At 42.5% G+C, this 16,707-nt stretch overlaps 1 protein-coding gene across 1 annotated transcript; it reads left to right on the top strand.

Annotated features, from left to right (window-relative positions):
* The first annotated feature begins 922 nt into the window (after window positions 1-922).
* On the top strand, window positions 923-15,710 carry LOC143316289 (uncharacterized). The gene is made up of 10 exons (XM_076724170.1): window positions 923-952; window positions 985-1,201; window positions 1,356-3,195; window positions 8,006-8,179; window positions 9,742-9,915; window positions 11,100-11,273; window positions 12,858-13,031; window positions 13,472-13,645; window positions 14,700-14,746; window positions 14,915-15,710. Exons 1-10 carry the CDS (start codon window positions 923-925, stop codon window positions 15,484-15,486), a joined length of 3,576 nt encoding a protein of 1,191 aa, XP_076580285.1. The 3' UTR covers window positions 15,487-15,710.
* The last annotated feature ends 997 nt before the right edge of the window (window positions 15,711-16,707 follow it).

The raw sequence follows: 16,707 nt of genomic DNA, 5'->3' as shown, positions 1-16,707 counted from the left end.
AGTCTGTTTGTGATTGATGCTGCTGATGGATTCACAAACTCAAGAACGACACTGACGGCGACATCATGGCGCCTCACATCAGGCTGGAGTTGTGCCTCTGTGAAGACGTCTGATGCAGAGAAGGGTGTTATGGGTAACTAAAGGCTGCAGGAGCTCAGAGAGCAGACAAAGCTCAAATATGTGTTGTGTGTCAAACAAGTGGACAAGAACAAATACATGTTGTACAAAAATAAAAGAAAGAGCCAGAACAACTTCTATGAGCAACAGCTGCACCTGTTTCCTTCATGTAGTCCAGAGAAGAACGTTCCAGCTTTCATTTGAAACACAGCTGGATGTGAAATCACCCTCAGCTTTGCTTTGATCCAGTATTCTCTGCTTCTCTCTTTGGTTTTCTCATGTTTCACTCACTTTATTGTGACTCACTGCCAATTTGTGCTGGACAGGTAGCATCCAGTTAGCTTGTGTGAGCTGTGTGATGCTGTCCACAGTATTATAGGGGTCAATGAGAACTGGAGGGACTCAACCAGACAAGCTGGTGAACCAACACAGTAAAGTGAAAGCTGCACAGAAATGCAGACTGGACTGTTGATTCACAGTGGGATCAGCAGTACGAGCAACACTTTAATGTCAGTGGAAACCATCTGATTCAATGTTGGAATCAACACTTCAGCTCGAAGGACCTTCAGCTGGTGTTTGTCTCTGTGTGGACAGACATGATGTGAGCTAATTCTTCACGATTCCTCCACAGAGTCCACCAGGAGAGCTCAGAGGTTCCCAGTGGTCAGTCTGCTCAGCAGCATCAAATTCACCTGGACTCCATATTTATGGTCTGTACATGTACAACAGTTGCTTCACATCTGTTCTGTTCACAATAATCTCAACACTGCACTTTTTAGACCAGTGGACCGTCAGTCTGTCCAACATGGATCTGATGTTTGCTTCCATGATTTCAGTTTGTGCCATTCATATCATCTTCTGTTCCAGCTGCTGGAGGAGAACATTGTCTCCTTTGTGAGGAACGAGCTGAAGAAGATCAAGACGGTTCTGAGTCCAGATGACCTAGAATGCTTAGAGAGTCAGGGGGAGGATGAGGATGATGATGCAGAGCAGAGGAGGAGCAGCAGAGAGGCATTTCTGAAGATCACACAGCACTTCCTGAGGAGAATGGAGGAGGAGGAGCTGGCTGAGCGTCTGCAGAGCAGTAAGAGGATTTCTCTAAAGGTTTAGCTGCTGGATCAGTGGAACATTCACTGATGTCTCAACAGATGGACCAAAATATGTTCAGACAAGGACATTAAATTCTCATCTGAACTTTATCAATCACTTATTGATTTATTTGTTGTGTCTTCATTCAGAACTTTTTGCTCCAGTTTGTCGGCGTCGATTAAATCTTAAATCTAACCTGAAGGAGAAGTTCCAGTGTGTGTTTGAGGGGATCGCTAAAGCAGGAAAGCGGACCCTCCTGAATCAGATCTACACAGAGCTCTTCATCACAGAGGGAGGGACTGGACAGGTCAATGATGAACATGAGGTCAGACAGATTGAAACAGCATCCAGGAAACCACACGGACCAGAAACCACAATCAGACAAGAAGACATCTTTAAACCACCTGCACAAGATGAACCAATCAGAACAGTGATGACAAAGGGAGTGGCTGGCATTGGGAAGACGGTTTTAACACAGAAGTTCACTCTGGACTGGGCTGAAGACAAAGCCCACCAGGACATACAGTTCATGTTTCCATTCACTTTCAGAGAGCTGAATGTGCAGAGAGAGAAAAAGTTCAGCTTGGTGGAACTTGTTCATCACTTCTTTCCTGAAACCAAAGAAGCAGGAATCTGCAGGTTTGAAGAGTTCAGGGTTTTGTTCATCTTTGACGGTCTGGATGAGTGTCGACTTCCTCTGGACTTCCACAACAATGAGATCCTGACTGATGTTACAGAGTCCACCTCAGTGGATGTGCTGCTGACAAACCTCATCAGGAGGAAACTGCTTCCCTCTGCTTGCCTCTGGATAACCACACGACCTGCAGCAGCCAATCAGATCCCTCCTGAGTGTGTTGACATGGTGACAGAGGTCAGAGGGTTCACTGATGAACAGAAGGAGGAGTACTTCAGGAAGAGGTTCAGAGACAAGGAGCAGGCCAACAGAATCATCTCCCACATCAAGACATCACGAAGCCTCCACATCATGTGCCACATCCCGGTCTTCTGCTGGATCACTGCTACAGTTCTGGAGGATGTGATGAAGACCAGAGAGGAAGGAGAGTTGCCCAAGACCCTGACTCAGATGTACATCCACTTCCTGGTGGTTCAGTCCAAAGTGAAGAACATCAAGTATGATGGAGGAGCTGAGTCAGATTCTCAGTGGACTCCAGAGAGCAGGAAGATGATTGAGTCTCTGGGAAAACTGGCTTTTGAGCAGCTGCAGAAAGGAAACCTGATCTTCTATGAATCAGACCTGACAGAGTGTGGCATCGATATCAGAGCAGCCTCAGTGTACTCAGGAGTGTTCACACAGATCTTCAAAGAGGAGAGAGGACTGTACCAGGACAAGGTGTTCTGCTTCGTCCATCTGAGTGTTCAGGAGTTTCTGGCTGCTCTTCATGTCCACCTGACATTCAGCAGCTCTGGAATCAATCTGCTGTCAGAAGAACAAAAAACCTCCCGTGAACGTGCAGGGTCTAAACTTGTTGTGCAATTGTCAAAAGTCTTCAAAGACAGAGATCCTCATCTTTCACATCTCCACCAGAGTGCTGTGGACAAGGCCTTACAGAGTCCAAATGGACAACTGGACTTGTTCCTCCGATTCCTCCTGGGTCTGTCAGTGAAGACCAATCAGACTCTCCTACGAGGCCTGCTGACACAGACAGGAAGTGGCACAAAAACCAATCAGGGAACAGTCAAGTACATCAAGAAGAAGATTGGAGAGACACCTTCTGCAGAGCAAAGCATCAATCTGTTCCACTGTCTGAATGAACTGAATGATCGTTCTCTGGTGGATCAGATCCAACAGTCCTTGAGTTCAGGAAGTGTCTCCACAGATGAACTGTCTCCTGCTCAGTGGTCAGCTCTGGTCTTCATCTTACTGTCATCAGAAAAAAAAATGGAGGTGTTTGACCTGAAGAAATTCTCTGCTTCAGAGGAGGCTCTTCAGAGGCTGCTGCCAGTGGTCAAAGCCTCCAACAAAACTCTGTAAGTACAGAGATAGTGAAGATTCTTCATCAATAAATACTCTGATATCTAACTTACTGTTTGCTTCCTTCCTGTGTCTCTTCAGACTCTGAAACTTCACTGCTGAAAATATCTGAAGTATATTCAGATTATTTGTTTGCACAAAACCTTTTCAAACATGGAAAAATATTTCTACAGCTAAACTTTCATTTGTGAGATTTTTTAAATCAAACTCACACATTCAGATTCGTGCATACTATTTTTTCACATGTACGCAAAAGACGATGTTCGACTGAAGGCTGTGAAATTATTTCTGAACATCATTTCACAAAAACTCAAAATATCAATGAGCCTCATTTTCTCCCAGATTCATTTTTTATATCATGTGACGTTGGTTTGTGGATGTCTGTTTGTTCCTGATTCAGTGATGATTTATTGTCACATCTACAACATGTTTATGATGGAACAGCAAAGATTTGAACACATGCTGAGAAGAGACTCAACATTTTAAAATAAATGTTCTTTTTCTTCTTCTTCTTCTTCTTCAGACTGAGTGGCTGTAACCTCTCAGAGAGAAGCTGTGAAGTTCTGTCCTCAGTCCTCAGATCTCAGTCCTGCAGTCTGAGAGAGCTGGACCTCAGTAACAACAACCTGCAGGATTCAGGAATGAAGCTGCTGTCTGCTGGACTGGAGAGTCCACACTGTGCACTGGAAACTCTCAGGTCAGATCAAGTTACTGTTTGTGTTGACAGATTTAAGTTAGTTCTGTAAATTCAGAGATTCATTTATTTTAAACAGTCTCTCTCATGTCAGGATTTGAAAAAAAAAAAAAAGAAACCTCTCAAATTCAAGTTTGCGGATGTGTTATAAAGTTTTGTAGCTGTAGAAATATTTTGCGTATCTGTAATTAAAATCTGTGCAGGAATATTTCCTACAGTGAGGTTTCACGAAGTGCAGCATGGGTCATTAAACCTGATGAATTGACTATTGATCGAGTGCTGAGTCATGGGAAACATTAATTCTGAAGGACTATGAGTCAGCAGTTTGAGTCCAGCACAGAGGCTGTCTCATGTGAAGCTCAGTGGGATGAAGGACAAAACAAATTGGACCGAGCCAGGCTTCCTCTGTGTGAGCTGCCTCAACTAAACATGAACTCCAGGCAGAGATAACGGCATCACGACGGTGGTTATCAGCTTCCTTTGTTAACTCAGGTTTCCTTCATCAGGCTCTGTGCACGTTCCCATATAAAGAGATGTTTGCTCCATCATTTGACTCTTTGTCACCACAAAAAGGACCAATCATGTCCCCCCTCCTTCAGTCCAGAGGAACAGGTTGTTATAATGGAGAGCTTTGAAGAATGTAAAAAATAAAAGAGGAAAATCAAGACTGTTGCTGCACATAAGACGAGAGAGGAATGCTGGCAGAAAACTGCTGATCCTTTAAATCATTCACTTCATGTATTTGTTTCAGCACTCAGTCACTCTCAGAGCCTCCTGTTTATTTCTAACTGCACATTCGAGAGTCTGAAACTTTAAACTTCATCCAGAAGGTTTAAACATGAAACTCAAGAATTGGATTCAGGTCTGACACTGTCCCCTCATGAAGGACACATGACTGTGTTCTTACAGACGTGAAGACAATGAATGAACATCTACAACATGTTTATGATGGAACAGCAAAGATTTGATCACATGCTGAGAAGAGACTCAACATTTTAAAATAAATGTTCTTTTTCTTCTTCTTCTTCAGACTGAGTGGCTGTAACCTCTCGGAGAGAAGCTGTGAAGTTCTGTCCTCAGTCCTCAGATCCGAGTCCTCCAGTCTGAGAGAGTTGGACCTGAGTAACAATAACCTGCAGGATTCAGGAGTGAAGCTGCTGTGTGCTGGACTGGAGAGTCCACACTGTGCACTGGAAACTCTCAGGTCAGATCAAGTTCCTGTTTGTATTGACAAGCATAGAGGCTGTATCATGTGTAGCTCTGGAGGATGAACTACGATGTAAGTTTGACAAAACAGTTTTCTTTGTTCACTGAGGTTTCCTTCATCAGCCTCCGTGCAGATTCCAAAAGAAGAGATGTTTGGTTCATCGACACTGTTCCTGCAAATAAGACAAGAGAGACATGCTGACAGAAAGCTACGAGCCGATGATAAATACCAATAGACTCATCAGTTGTTCTATTAGCTGCAGTACCAGTAGTGTCAAATGAAACTGACAGTAAATCAGGACCAAACATAAAACCAGGATCCAAAGTGGTCTCTAGATTCTGTACCTTCATCATTCTTTTAGTGTGTTGAAGATCTGCTGTGTCAGATTTAAAGTGTTAATATGACCTGAAGCAAACAGAGACAAAATGATTGATTACGAGCTAAATGCAAGAAGGTTCCTGTGTCTGAAAACAATATGAAGCATCAGGTTTGTTCTGCTGTGGTCACACGGCTTTGAACGTCTGGCTCAGCAGGTCTGCAGACAGAACGTATTCCCTCAGCTGAGAGTCTGGATCCTCATAGAGAAAACCATCAGGAGAAGAATTAAAGTTCAGTCTGAAACTGTGAACAGAACCTCGTCTGGAGCAGGTCAGGTGTGGGCAGGGTTTGTTTTGACCAGAGAGAGAGGACTCATCAGGGAAGATGGCGACTGCAGGGTCCATCCAATGGCTGGACAGACTGCTGTTGGCAGGTGCTGGTCCAGTCTCAGAGCTGGGTCTGGGACCAGCTCGCCAGAGAATGAAGCAAAGTGGTGATCAATGTGTGTGGCCATCAGGAGGGATTGTGACAGCCTCAACCACAGACACAACCAGAGCTCCACAGAACACAGCCTCTATGGCTGACTCAAACTGTTCCTCTGAATATATCACACAACTCTGAGCTTTCAGTCAGTGGAACAGCAGCACAGCTGTGTTCTTACAGACATGAGGACAATGAACGGACGCCTGCGTGGACTGAGAGACGCTCAGTGAATTATTTCCTACAAGCTCAGTGAACTTGTAGCTTGAAACTTCAGTGTCACTCACAAAGATAGTAAATTTGTGTTTCAGTCTCTCAGACTCTGAAACTTCACTGCTGAAAATATCTGAAGTATATTCAGATTATCTGTTTGCACAAAACCTTTTCAAACATAGAAAAATATTTCTACAGCTAAACTTTCATTTGTGAGACTTCTTAAATCAAACTCACACATTCAGATTTGTGCAAACTATTTTTTCACATTCACACAAAAGATGATGTTCAACTGAAGGCTGTGAAATTATTTCTGAACATCATTTCACAAAAACTCAAAATATCAACGAGCCTCATTTTCTCCCAGATTCATTTTTTACATCATGTGACGTTGGTTTCTGGATGTCTGTTTATTCCTGATTCAGTGATGATTTATTGTCCCACCTACAACATGTTTATGATGGAACAGCAAAGATTTGAACACATGCTGAGAAGAGACTCAACATTTGAAAATAAATGTTCTTTTTCCTCTTCTTCAGACTGAGTGGCTGTAACCTCTCAGAGAGAAGCTGTGAAGTTCTGTCCTCAGTCCTCAGATCCCAGTCCTCCAGTCTGAGAGAGCTGGACCTGAGTAACAACATCCTGTGGGATTCAGGAGTGAAGCTGCTGTCTGCTGGACTGGAGAGTCCACACTGTGCACTGGAAACTCTCAGGTCAGATCAAGTTACTGTTTGTGTTGACAGATTTAAGTTAGTTCTGTACATTTAGACATTCATTTAGTTTAAACAGTCTCTCTCATGTCAGGATTTGAGTCTTTCAGTCTACTTTGTTTATTTTCAGATCTCTGACTGAGATTGATGATTTTGAGTTTGTGAAATGATGATCAGAAATAATTTCCCAGCCTGCATTTGTGGATCATCTTTTCTGTGCATGTCAGAAAAATGTGTGCACGTGTCTGAATGTGTGAATGCAAAACAAAAATCCCTCAAATTCAAGTTTGCCGATGTGTCACAAAGTTTCGTAGCTGTAGAAATATTTTCCATATCTGTAATTAAAATCTGTGCAGGAATATTTTCCACAGTGAGGTTTCACAAAGTGCTCCATTGGTCATTAAATCCGATGAATTGACTATTGATCAGAGTGCTGAGTCATGGGAAACATGAATTCTGAAAGACTATGAGTCAGCAGTTTAAGTCAAGCACAGAGGCTGTCTCATGTGAAGCTCAGTGGGATGAAGGATAAAACAAATTGGACCAAGCCAGGCTTCCTCTGTGTGAGCTGCCTCAACTAAACATGAACTCCAGGCAGAGATAACGGCATCACGACGGTGGTTATCAGCTTCCTTTGTTAACTCAGGTTTCCTTCATCAGGCTCTGTGCACGTTCCCATGAAAAGAGACGTTAGCTCCATCATTTGACTCTTTGCCACCACAAAAAGGACCAATCATGTCCCCCCTCCTTCAGTCCAGAGGAACAGGTTGTTATAATGGAGAGCATTGGAGAATGTAAAAAATAAAAGAGGGACATCAAGACTGTTGCTGCACATAAGATGAGAGAGGAATGCTGACATAAAACTACTGATCCTTTAAATCGTTCACTTCATATATTAGTTTCAGCACTCAGTCACTCTCAGAGCCTCCTGTTTATTTCTAACTGCACATTCGAGAGTCTGAAACTTTAAACTTCATCCAGCAGGTTTAAACATGAAACTCAGGAACTGGATTCAGGTCTGACACTGTCCCCTCATGAAGGACACATGACTGTGTTCTTACAGACATGAAGACAATGAATGAACATCTACAACATGTTTATGATGGAACAGCAAAAATTTGAACACACGCCGAGAAGAGACTCAACATTTTAAAATAAATGTTCTTTTTCTTCTTCTTCTTCAGACTGAGTGGCTGTAACCTCTCAGAGAGAAGCTGTGAAGTTCTGTCCTCAGTCCTCAGATCCCAGTCCTCCAGTCTGAGAGAGCTGGACCTGAGTCACAACAACCTGCAGGATTCAGGAGTGAAGTTGCTGTCTGCTGGACTGGAGAGTCCACACTGTGCACTGGAAACTCTCAGGTCAGATCAAGTTACTGTTTGTGTTGACAAGCATAGAGGCTGTATCATGTGTAGCTCTGGAGGATGAACTACGATGTAAGTTTGACAAAACAGCTTTCTTTGTTTACTGAGGTTTCCTTCATCAGCCTCTGTGCAGATTCCAAAAGAAGAGATGTTTGGTTCATCAACACTGTTCCTGCAAATAAGACAAGAGAGACATGCTGACAGAAAGCTACGAACCGATGATAAATACCAATAAACTCATCAGTTGTTCTATTAGCTGCAGTACCAGCAGTGTCAAATGAAACTGACAGTAAATCAGGACCAAACATAAAACCAGGATCCAAAGTGGTCTCTAGATTCTGTACCTTCATCATTCTTTTAGTGTGTTGAAGATCTGCTGTGTCAGATTTAAAGTGTTAATGTGGCCTGAAGCAAACAGAGACAAAATGATTGATTACCAGCTAAATGCAAGAAGGTTCCTGTAGCTGAAAACAACATGAAGCATCAGGTTTGTTCTGCTGTGGTCACACGGCTTTGAACGTCTGGATCAGCATGTCTGCAGACAGAACATATTCCCTCAGCTGAGAATCTGGATCCTCATAGAGAAAACCATCAGGAGAAGAATTAAAGTTCAGTCTGAAACCGTGAACAGAACCTCGTCTGGAGCAGGTCAGGTGTGGGCAGGGTTTGTTCTGACCAGAGAGAGAGGACTCATCAGGGAAGATGGCGACTGCAGGGTCCATCCAATGGCTGGACAGACTGCTGTTGGCAGGTGCTGGTCCAGTCTCAGAGCTGGGTCTGGGTCCAGCTCGCCAGAGAATGAAGCAAAGTGGTGCTTGATGTGTGTGGCCATCAGGAGGGATTGTGACAGCCTCAACCACAGACACAACCAGAGCTCCACAGAACACAGCCTCTATGGCTGACTCAAACTGTTCCTCTGAATATATCACACAACTCTGAGCTTTCAGTCAGTGGAACAGCAGCACAGCTGTGTTCTTACAGACATGAGGACAATGAATGGACACCTGCATGGACTGAGAGACGCTCAGTGAATTATTTCCTACCAGCTCAGTGAACTTGTAGCTTGAAACTTCAGTGTCACTCACAAAGATAGGAAATTTCTCTTTCAGTCTCTCAGACTCTGAAACTTCACTGCTGAAAATATCTGAAGTATATTCAGATTATCTGTTTGCACAAAACCTTTTCAAACATGGAAAAATATTTCTACAGCTAAACTTTCATTTGTGAGATTTTTTAAATCAAACTCACACATTCAGATTCGTGCATACTATTTTTTCACATGTACGCAAAAGACGATGTTCGACTGAAGGCTGTGAAATTATTTCTGAACATCATTTCACAAAAACTCAAAATATCAATGAGCCTCATTTTCTCCCAGATTCATTTTTTATATCATGTGACGTTGGTTTCTGGATGTCTGTTTGTTCCTGATTCAGTGATGATTTATTGTCACATCTACAACATGTTTATGATGGAACAGCAAAGATTTGAACACATGCTGAGAAGAGACTCAACATTTTAAAATAAATGTTCTTTTTCTTCTTCTTCTTCTTCTTCAGACTGAGTGGCTGTAACCTCTCAGAGAGAAGCTGTGAAGTTCTGTCCTCAGTCCTCAGATCCCAGTCCTCCAGTCTGAGAGAGCTGGACCAGAGTAACAACAACCTGCAGGATTCAGGAGTGAAGCTGCTGTCTGCTGGACTGGAGAGTCCACACTGTGCACTGGAAACTCTCAGGTCAGATCAAGTTACTGTTTGTGTTGACAGATTTAAGTTAGTTCTGTACATTTAGAGATTCATTTAATTTAAACAGTCTCTCTCATGTCAGAATCTCAATTTTTTAGTCTTTTTTTTTTATTTTCAGATCTCTGACAGTTTGATGATTTTGAGTTTGTGAAATGATGATCAGAAATAATTTCGCAGTCTGCAGTTATAGATCATCTTTTCTGTGCATGTCAGAAAAATGTGTGCACGTGTCTGAATGTGTGAATTAAGGGAAAAAAAATCCCTCAAATTCACGTTTGCAGATGTGTCATGAAGCTTTGTAGCTGTAGAAATATTTTGCGTATCTGTAATTGAAATCTGTGCAGGAATATTTTCCACAGTGAGGTTTCACAAAGTGCAGCATGGGTCATTACACCTGATGAATTGACTATTGATCAGAGTGCTGAGTCATGAGCAACATGAATTCTGAAGGACTATGAGTCAGCAGTTTGAGTCCAGCACAGAGGCTGTCTCATGTGAAGCTCAGTGGGATGAAGGACAAAACAAATTGGACCAAGCCAGGCTTCCTCTGTGTGAGCTGCCTCAACTAAACATGAACTCCAGGCAGAGATAACGGCATCATGACGGTGGTTATCAGCTTCCTTTGTTAACTCAGGTTTCCTTCATCAGGCTCTGTGCACGTTCCCATAAAAAGAGACGTTTGCTTCATCATTTGACTCTTTGTCACCACAAGAAGGACCAATCATGCTCCCCCTCCTTCAGTCCAGAGGAACAGGTTGTTATAATGGAGAGCTTTGGAGAATGTCAAAAATAAAAGAAGAAATTCAATACTGTTGCTGCACATAAGATGAGAGAGGAATGCTGGCAGAAAACTGCTGATCCTTGAAATCATTCACTTCATATATTAGTTTCAGCACTCAGTCACTCTCAGAGCCTCCTGTTTATTTCTAACTGCACATTTGAGAGTTTGAAACTTTAAACGTCATCCAGCAGGTTTAAACATGACACTCAGGAACTGGATTCAGGTCTGACACTGTCCCCTCATGAAGGACACATGACTGTGTTCTTACAGATGTGAAGACAATGAATCAACATCTCCAACATGTTTACGATGGAACAGCTAAGATTTTCACACATGCTGAGAAGAGACTCAACATTTTAAAATAAATGTTCTTTTTCTTCTTCTTCTTCTTCAGACTGAGTGGCTGTAACCTCTCAGAGAGAAGCTGTGAAGTTCTGTCCTCAGTCCTCAGATCACAGTCCTCCAGTCTGAGAGAGTTGGACCTCAGTAACAGCAACCTGCAGGATTCAGGAGTGAAGCTGCTGTCTGCTGGACTGGAGAGTCCACACTGTGCACTGGAAACTCTCAGGTCAGATCAAGTTACTGTTTGTGTTGACAAGCATAGAGGCTGTATCACGTGTAGCTCTGGAGGATGAACTACGATGTAAGTTTGACAAAACAGCTTTCTTTGTTCACTGAGGTTTCCTTCATCAGCCTCCGTGCAGATTCCAAAAGAAGAGATGTTTGGTTCATCGACACTGTTCCTGCAAATAAGACAAGAGAGACATGCTGACAGAAAGCTACGAGCCGATGATAAATACCAATAGACTCATCAGTTGTTCTATTAGCTGCAGTACCAGTAGTGTCAAATGAAACTGACAGTAAATCAGGACCAAACATAAAACCAGGATCCAAAGTGGTCTCTAGATTCTGTACCTTCATCATTCTTTTAGTGTGTTGAAGATCTGCTGTGTCAGATTTAAAGTGTTAATATGACCTGAAGCAAACAGAGACAAAATGATTGATTACGAGCTAAATGCAAGAAGGTTCCTGTGTCTGAAAACAATATGAAGCATCAGGTTTGTTCTGCTGTGGTCACACGGCTTTGAACGTCTGGCTCAGCAGGTCTGCAGACAGAACATATTCCCTCAGCTGAGAGTCTGGATCTCATAGAGAAAACCATCAGGAGAAGAATTAAAGTTCAGTCTGAAACTGTGAACAGAACCTCGTCTGGAGCAGGTCAGGTGTGGGCAGGGTTTGTTTTGACCAGAGAGAGAGGACTCATCAGGGAAGATGGCGACTGTAGGGTCCATCCAATGGCTGGACAGACTGCTGTTGGCAGGTGCTGGTCCAGTCTCAGAGCTGGGTCTGGGTCCAGCTCGCCAGAGAATGAAGCAAAGTGGTGCTTGATGTGTGTGGCCATCAGGAGGGATTGTGACAGCCTCAACCACAGACACAACCAGAGCTCCACAGAACACAGCCTCTATGGCTGACTCAAACTGTTCCTCTGAATATATCACACAACTCTGAGCTTTCAGTCAGTGGAACAGCAGCACAGCTGTGTTCTTACAGACATGAGGACAATGAATGGACGCCTGCGTGGACTGAGAGACGCTCAGTGAATTATTTCCTACCAGCTCAGTGAACTTGTAGCCGAAACTTCAGTGTCACTCACAAATATAGGAAATTTGTGTTTCAGTCTCTCAGACTCTGAAACTTCACTGCTGAAAATATCTGAGGTATATTCAGATTATCTGTTTGCACAAAACCTTTTCAAACATGGAAAAATATTTCTACAGCTGAACTTTCATTTGTGAGATTTTTTCAATCAAACTCACACATTCAGATTCGTTCATACTATTTTTTTCACATGCACACAAAAGACGATGGTCGACTGAAGGCTGTGAAATTATTTCTGAACATCATTTCACAAAAACTCAAAATATCAATGAGCCTCATTTTCTCCCAGATTCATGTTTTATATCATGTGACGGTTTCTGGATGTCTGTTTGTTCCTGATTCAGTGATGATTTATTGTCACATCTACAACATGTTTATGATGAAACAACAAAGATTTGAACACATGCTGAGAAGAGACTCAACATTTGAAAATAATAAATTAAATAAAAATAATAAATTTAAAATAAATGTTCTTTTTCTTGTTCTTCTTCAGACTGAGTGGCTGTAACCTCTCAGAGAGAAGCTGTGAAGTTCTGTCCTCAGTCCTCAGATCCCAGTCCTCCAGTCTGAGAGAGCTGGACCTGAGTCACAACAACCTGCAGGATTCAGGAGTGAAGCTGCAGTCTGCTGGACTGGAGAGTCCACACTGTGCACTGGAAACTCTCCGGTCAGATCAAGTTACTGTTTGTTGTAAAAACATTGACGTCTTTCTTTAACCCCAGAAGTCCACACATTTGACACATAAATATAATGATTTGCAGATTTTTTTCTCTCAATGTTCCTTTTATTAATTAAGTGTGGCTGAGATGGATATCATCATTTCTGTGTTGTTGTCATGTGACTTTGATTAGTGGACATCACTTTATTCCTGATTCAGTCATGATTAATTACTGGAAAGGTGTCGCTGAGGACCTTCAGGAAGTGAAGTGTCAAGTGTGAAGTCGTTGACCTAAAACACAGAAACTGTTGAGAATTATTATGTGTTGTAAATCCTCCCATGTGATGCTGCTCATCCTGTCAGAGCTCTGCGTTTTGAGAGCAATGATTTGACGGACACAGCAGGACCCTCAAATGATCTTCCATGTGTGTTGTTCTGTGTGTTTTCAGGCTGTCAGGCTGTCTGATCACAGAGGAAGGCTGTGCTTCTCTGGCCTCAGCTCTGAGATCCAACCCCTCCCATCTGAGAGAGCTGGACCTGAGCTACAATCATCCAGGAGACTCAGGAGTGAAGCTGCTGTCTGCTGGACTGGAGGATCCTCACTGCAGACTGGACACTCTCAGGTCTGAAGAGGCTGCTGCAGCCACAGTCAGTCAGTGTGAAAGAGGAGGAAGAGCTGGAAACATGTTGTCTGTCTTTTTGGTTGATGGTGGATGTGAGTGAGACATGAACAATCACACATGTAGGAAACTTTTGTCCTTTGATCACAACATAAACACTGGTTAAACATGAAAAGGACATATTTGTGTTGGAGGTCTCAAGGAGAACATCTCCAGGAACAAACATGATAATGACCTGTTGGTCATAATTGATGCAGTTTGGACAGATCTCTGCATGGAAAAAGAACTGTCTGTCAGTTTGACAAATGTCCTTTTTGTCCTCAAAAGACGTAAAAACAAGCTTCCAATAAGTCCAAAGCAGTTCTATTTAGTTCAAACTGCTGGAACCTGTCAACCACAGGACAGAGCAGGACTTTTGAGATGCTTCATTCAAGTGTTTTCCTCAAAATGTTGGACTGTTCCTTCATCAGTGGAGAACAATTTGACTGAACATGGTCTTCACAGCAAACATGGCTTGTAAATATTTCCATGTGCAGTCATCAAGTGGCTCTTCTTGTTCTGGTGAACTTCAGGAAGTTTGACATGAAAAGATTTCCACACAACAGAGTCATGATGACTTGTCTCAGATATTGAATTTATTGACAGTATTCACACTTCTAATGAACACATGAAGCATGGTCACATATGGGACATGACGAGGAGAACCGTGTCCAATAATCAATGATTAAAGCTCTGTTGGTTTGTTCAGTGAAGACAAAGTCAGACTGATTATTAATCATCACAGGTGGGAGAGCGAGAGAGCGATCAATGAGTGAAGCAGCTTAGAATAGAAGTCAGCAACAGATTGAAATGAGGAAATGAGCTGATGAAGGCAGATTTAATGATGAGAGAGAATCAGTGTCGCTGTCAGTGTCTGAGCAGAGCTGAAGAGGTTTAGGGGCAGCAGGGAGAAGCAGGCCGGATCAACATGTTGTGTTTGTGTGTATGAGAGTGATGTAACGTCCATGTTTGCATGCTGAAAGAGGAGGTGCTGCTCTGACCCCCCTCCTCCTTTCAGGGTGGAGCCTGCTGGAGTCCGATGGTTGAGACCAGGTCTGAGGAAGTGTAAGTGTGTCTTTAATTTGACTGATGAAAACAAAGCACAGCACATTCAGCCATCTTCAAACTGTGACATCACTCATTCACATCTCTGATGTCATCATCAAATTGTCCATCAATCAACAGATGATGGATCAATAACTGCAGCTGTTTTCTTCTTCTTCTCTCCATCAGATTCCTGTGAACTCAAACTGGACACAAACACAGTGAACAGAAGGATCAAACTGTCTGACAACAACAGGACGATGACGTATGTGGAGGAGGATCAGTCATATCCTGATCATCCAGACAGGTTTGACCGGTGGCCTCAGCTTCTGTGTGGAACTGGTCTGACTGGTCGCTGTTACTGGGAGTTCGAGAATAGAGGAAGAGTTGATGTATCAGTGAGTTACAGAAGAATCAGAAGGAAAGGAGACAGTGATGAGTGTGTGTTTGGATGGAATGATCAGTCCTGGAGTCTGTGCTGCTCTGATGGTCATTACTCTGTCCGTCACAAGAAGAGAACAATGTCCATCTCCTCCTCCTCCTCCTCCTTCTCCTCCTCCTCCTCCTCTGTCTCTCACAGAGTAGGAGTGTATGTGGACTGTCCTGCTGGCACTCTGTCCTTCTACAGTGTCTCCTCTGACTCACTGATCCACCTCCACACCTTCAACACCACATTCACTGAACCTCTTTATCCTGGCTTTGGGTTCAGGTTCTGGTCCAGGTCCAGGTCTGGTTCCTCAGTGTCTCTGTGTCCTCTGTAGGAGGAAGAGTCTCCTCCTGTTAGAGAAACACTGCTGAACAGATCAGTTGAGTCTGTGCAGGATCTCAGTCACATCAGTCTTTCAGGTTATTGGAATAAATTGATCAATGAACTTTGTTGAAAATGATTGAAAAGATTCCTCATTTACTTTGTGAACTTCTTCCACTTCCAGTCCTTTAAAGATGGAAGCTGAGATCATTAAACTGTGGAAACGCTGTTGACTTGAACCTTCAGCTGTGTGTTGATTTCAATTCTGGATCTTCTTCCAATCAAAGCTGAATGTTGCTGTGAGTGTTTGTTGTGTCTCTCAGATCAGGACTAGAGGTCCACCGATACGTTTTTTTCAGGGCTGATACAGATTATTAGAAATCAAGGAGACCGATAACCGTTAAAATATCAGATATCATCTTGATTGTTTCACTTCATGTTGTGTTTTCATGGTTCATTTTACTCAACAACATCGAGCTGAACCAAGAATCAAGTGAGCACAAACTAATTCCTGATGGCTGATAACACTTGAACTGTTTGTTGACGTATTAAGACATGAGGAAGGAGACAGCAACCTTCAAAATCCAAGACAAGTGACCACAGCAAGAGCAGCACAGGTTTCCCTCAACACCAGAGACAACCTGAGGGACGTGGACCTCGTTAGCTGACGTCCACTTCATTCAAACAACTTTATTACCACCAACAAGTCTTCAGTTTGGACCAGCAGAGGTTTTAGTGGCTGATAACATGTCGTGATACTGTTTGTGACTCAAACTTTGATTTGGAGTCAAGTTTCATCTTCGAAAGCAGAAAAACAAGTTTGGACATCGTTGTTAAACAAATCTGTCAAAGACTTTTAGAAAAGTCTTCAAACTTCAACGGTACATGAGAAACAACTGAAAAAAAGGAAACTTTTTTTTTAATACTTTATTGTGTCAGTACAGTATACGACATTCCTACAATACACATCCTGTTATTTAAATAACTTGACACAATACATATACACAAAAACTCCAAAAGTAAGCCAAAAAATAAATAAATAAATAAAAAATAACATTACCCAGCAAAAAATACGCACGCAATTACAACAAATACAACAGTAATATAAATGCACACATAAACAGTAAGTAGTTTTTTCCTTTTTTTTTTTTTTTTAGGCTTCATCTCTACTGTATGCAGAGGATATATCTAGTTACATCTTTTTTCCAACAACTTTTCTTTCGTATTAATTCTA

Source organism: Chaetodon auriga, chromosome 23, assembly GCF_051107435.1.
Source record: "Chaetodon auriga isolate fChaAug3 chromosome 23, fChaAug3.hap1, whole genome shotgun sequence".
In the NCBI taxonomy this organism is placed as follows: domain Eukaryota; kingdom Metazoa; phylum Chordata; class Actinopteri; order Chaetodontiformes; family Chaetodontidae; genus Chaetodon; species Chaetodon auriga.
This window is presented reverse-complemented; position numbering and strand designations above follow the sequence as displayed.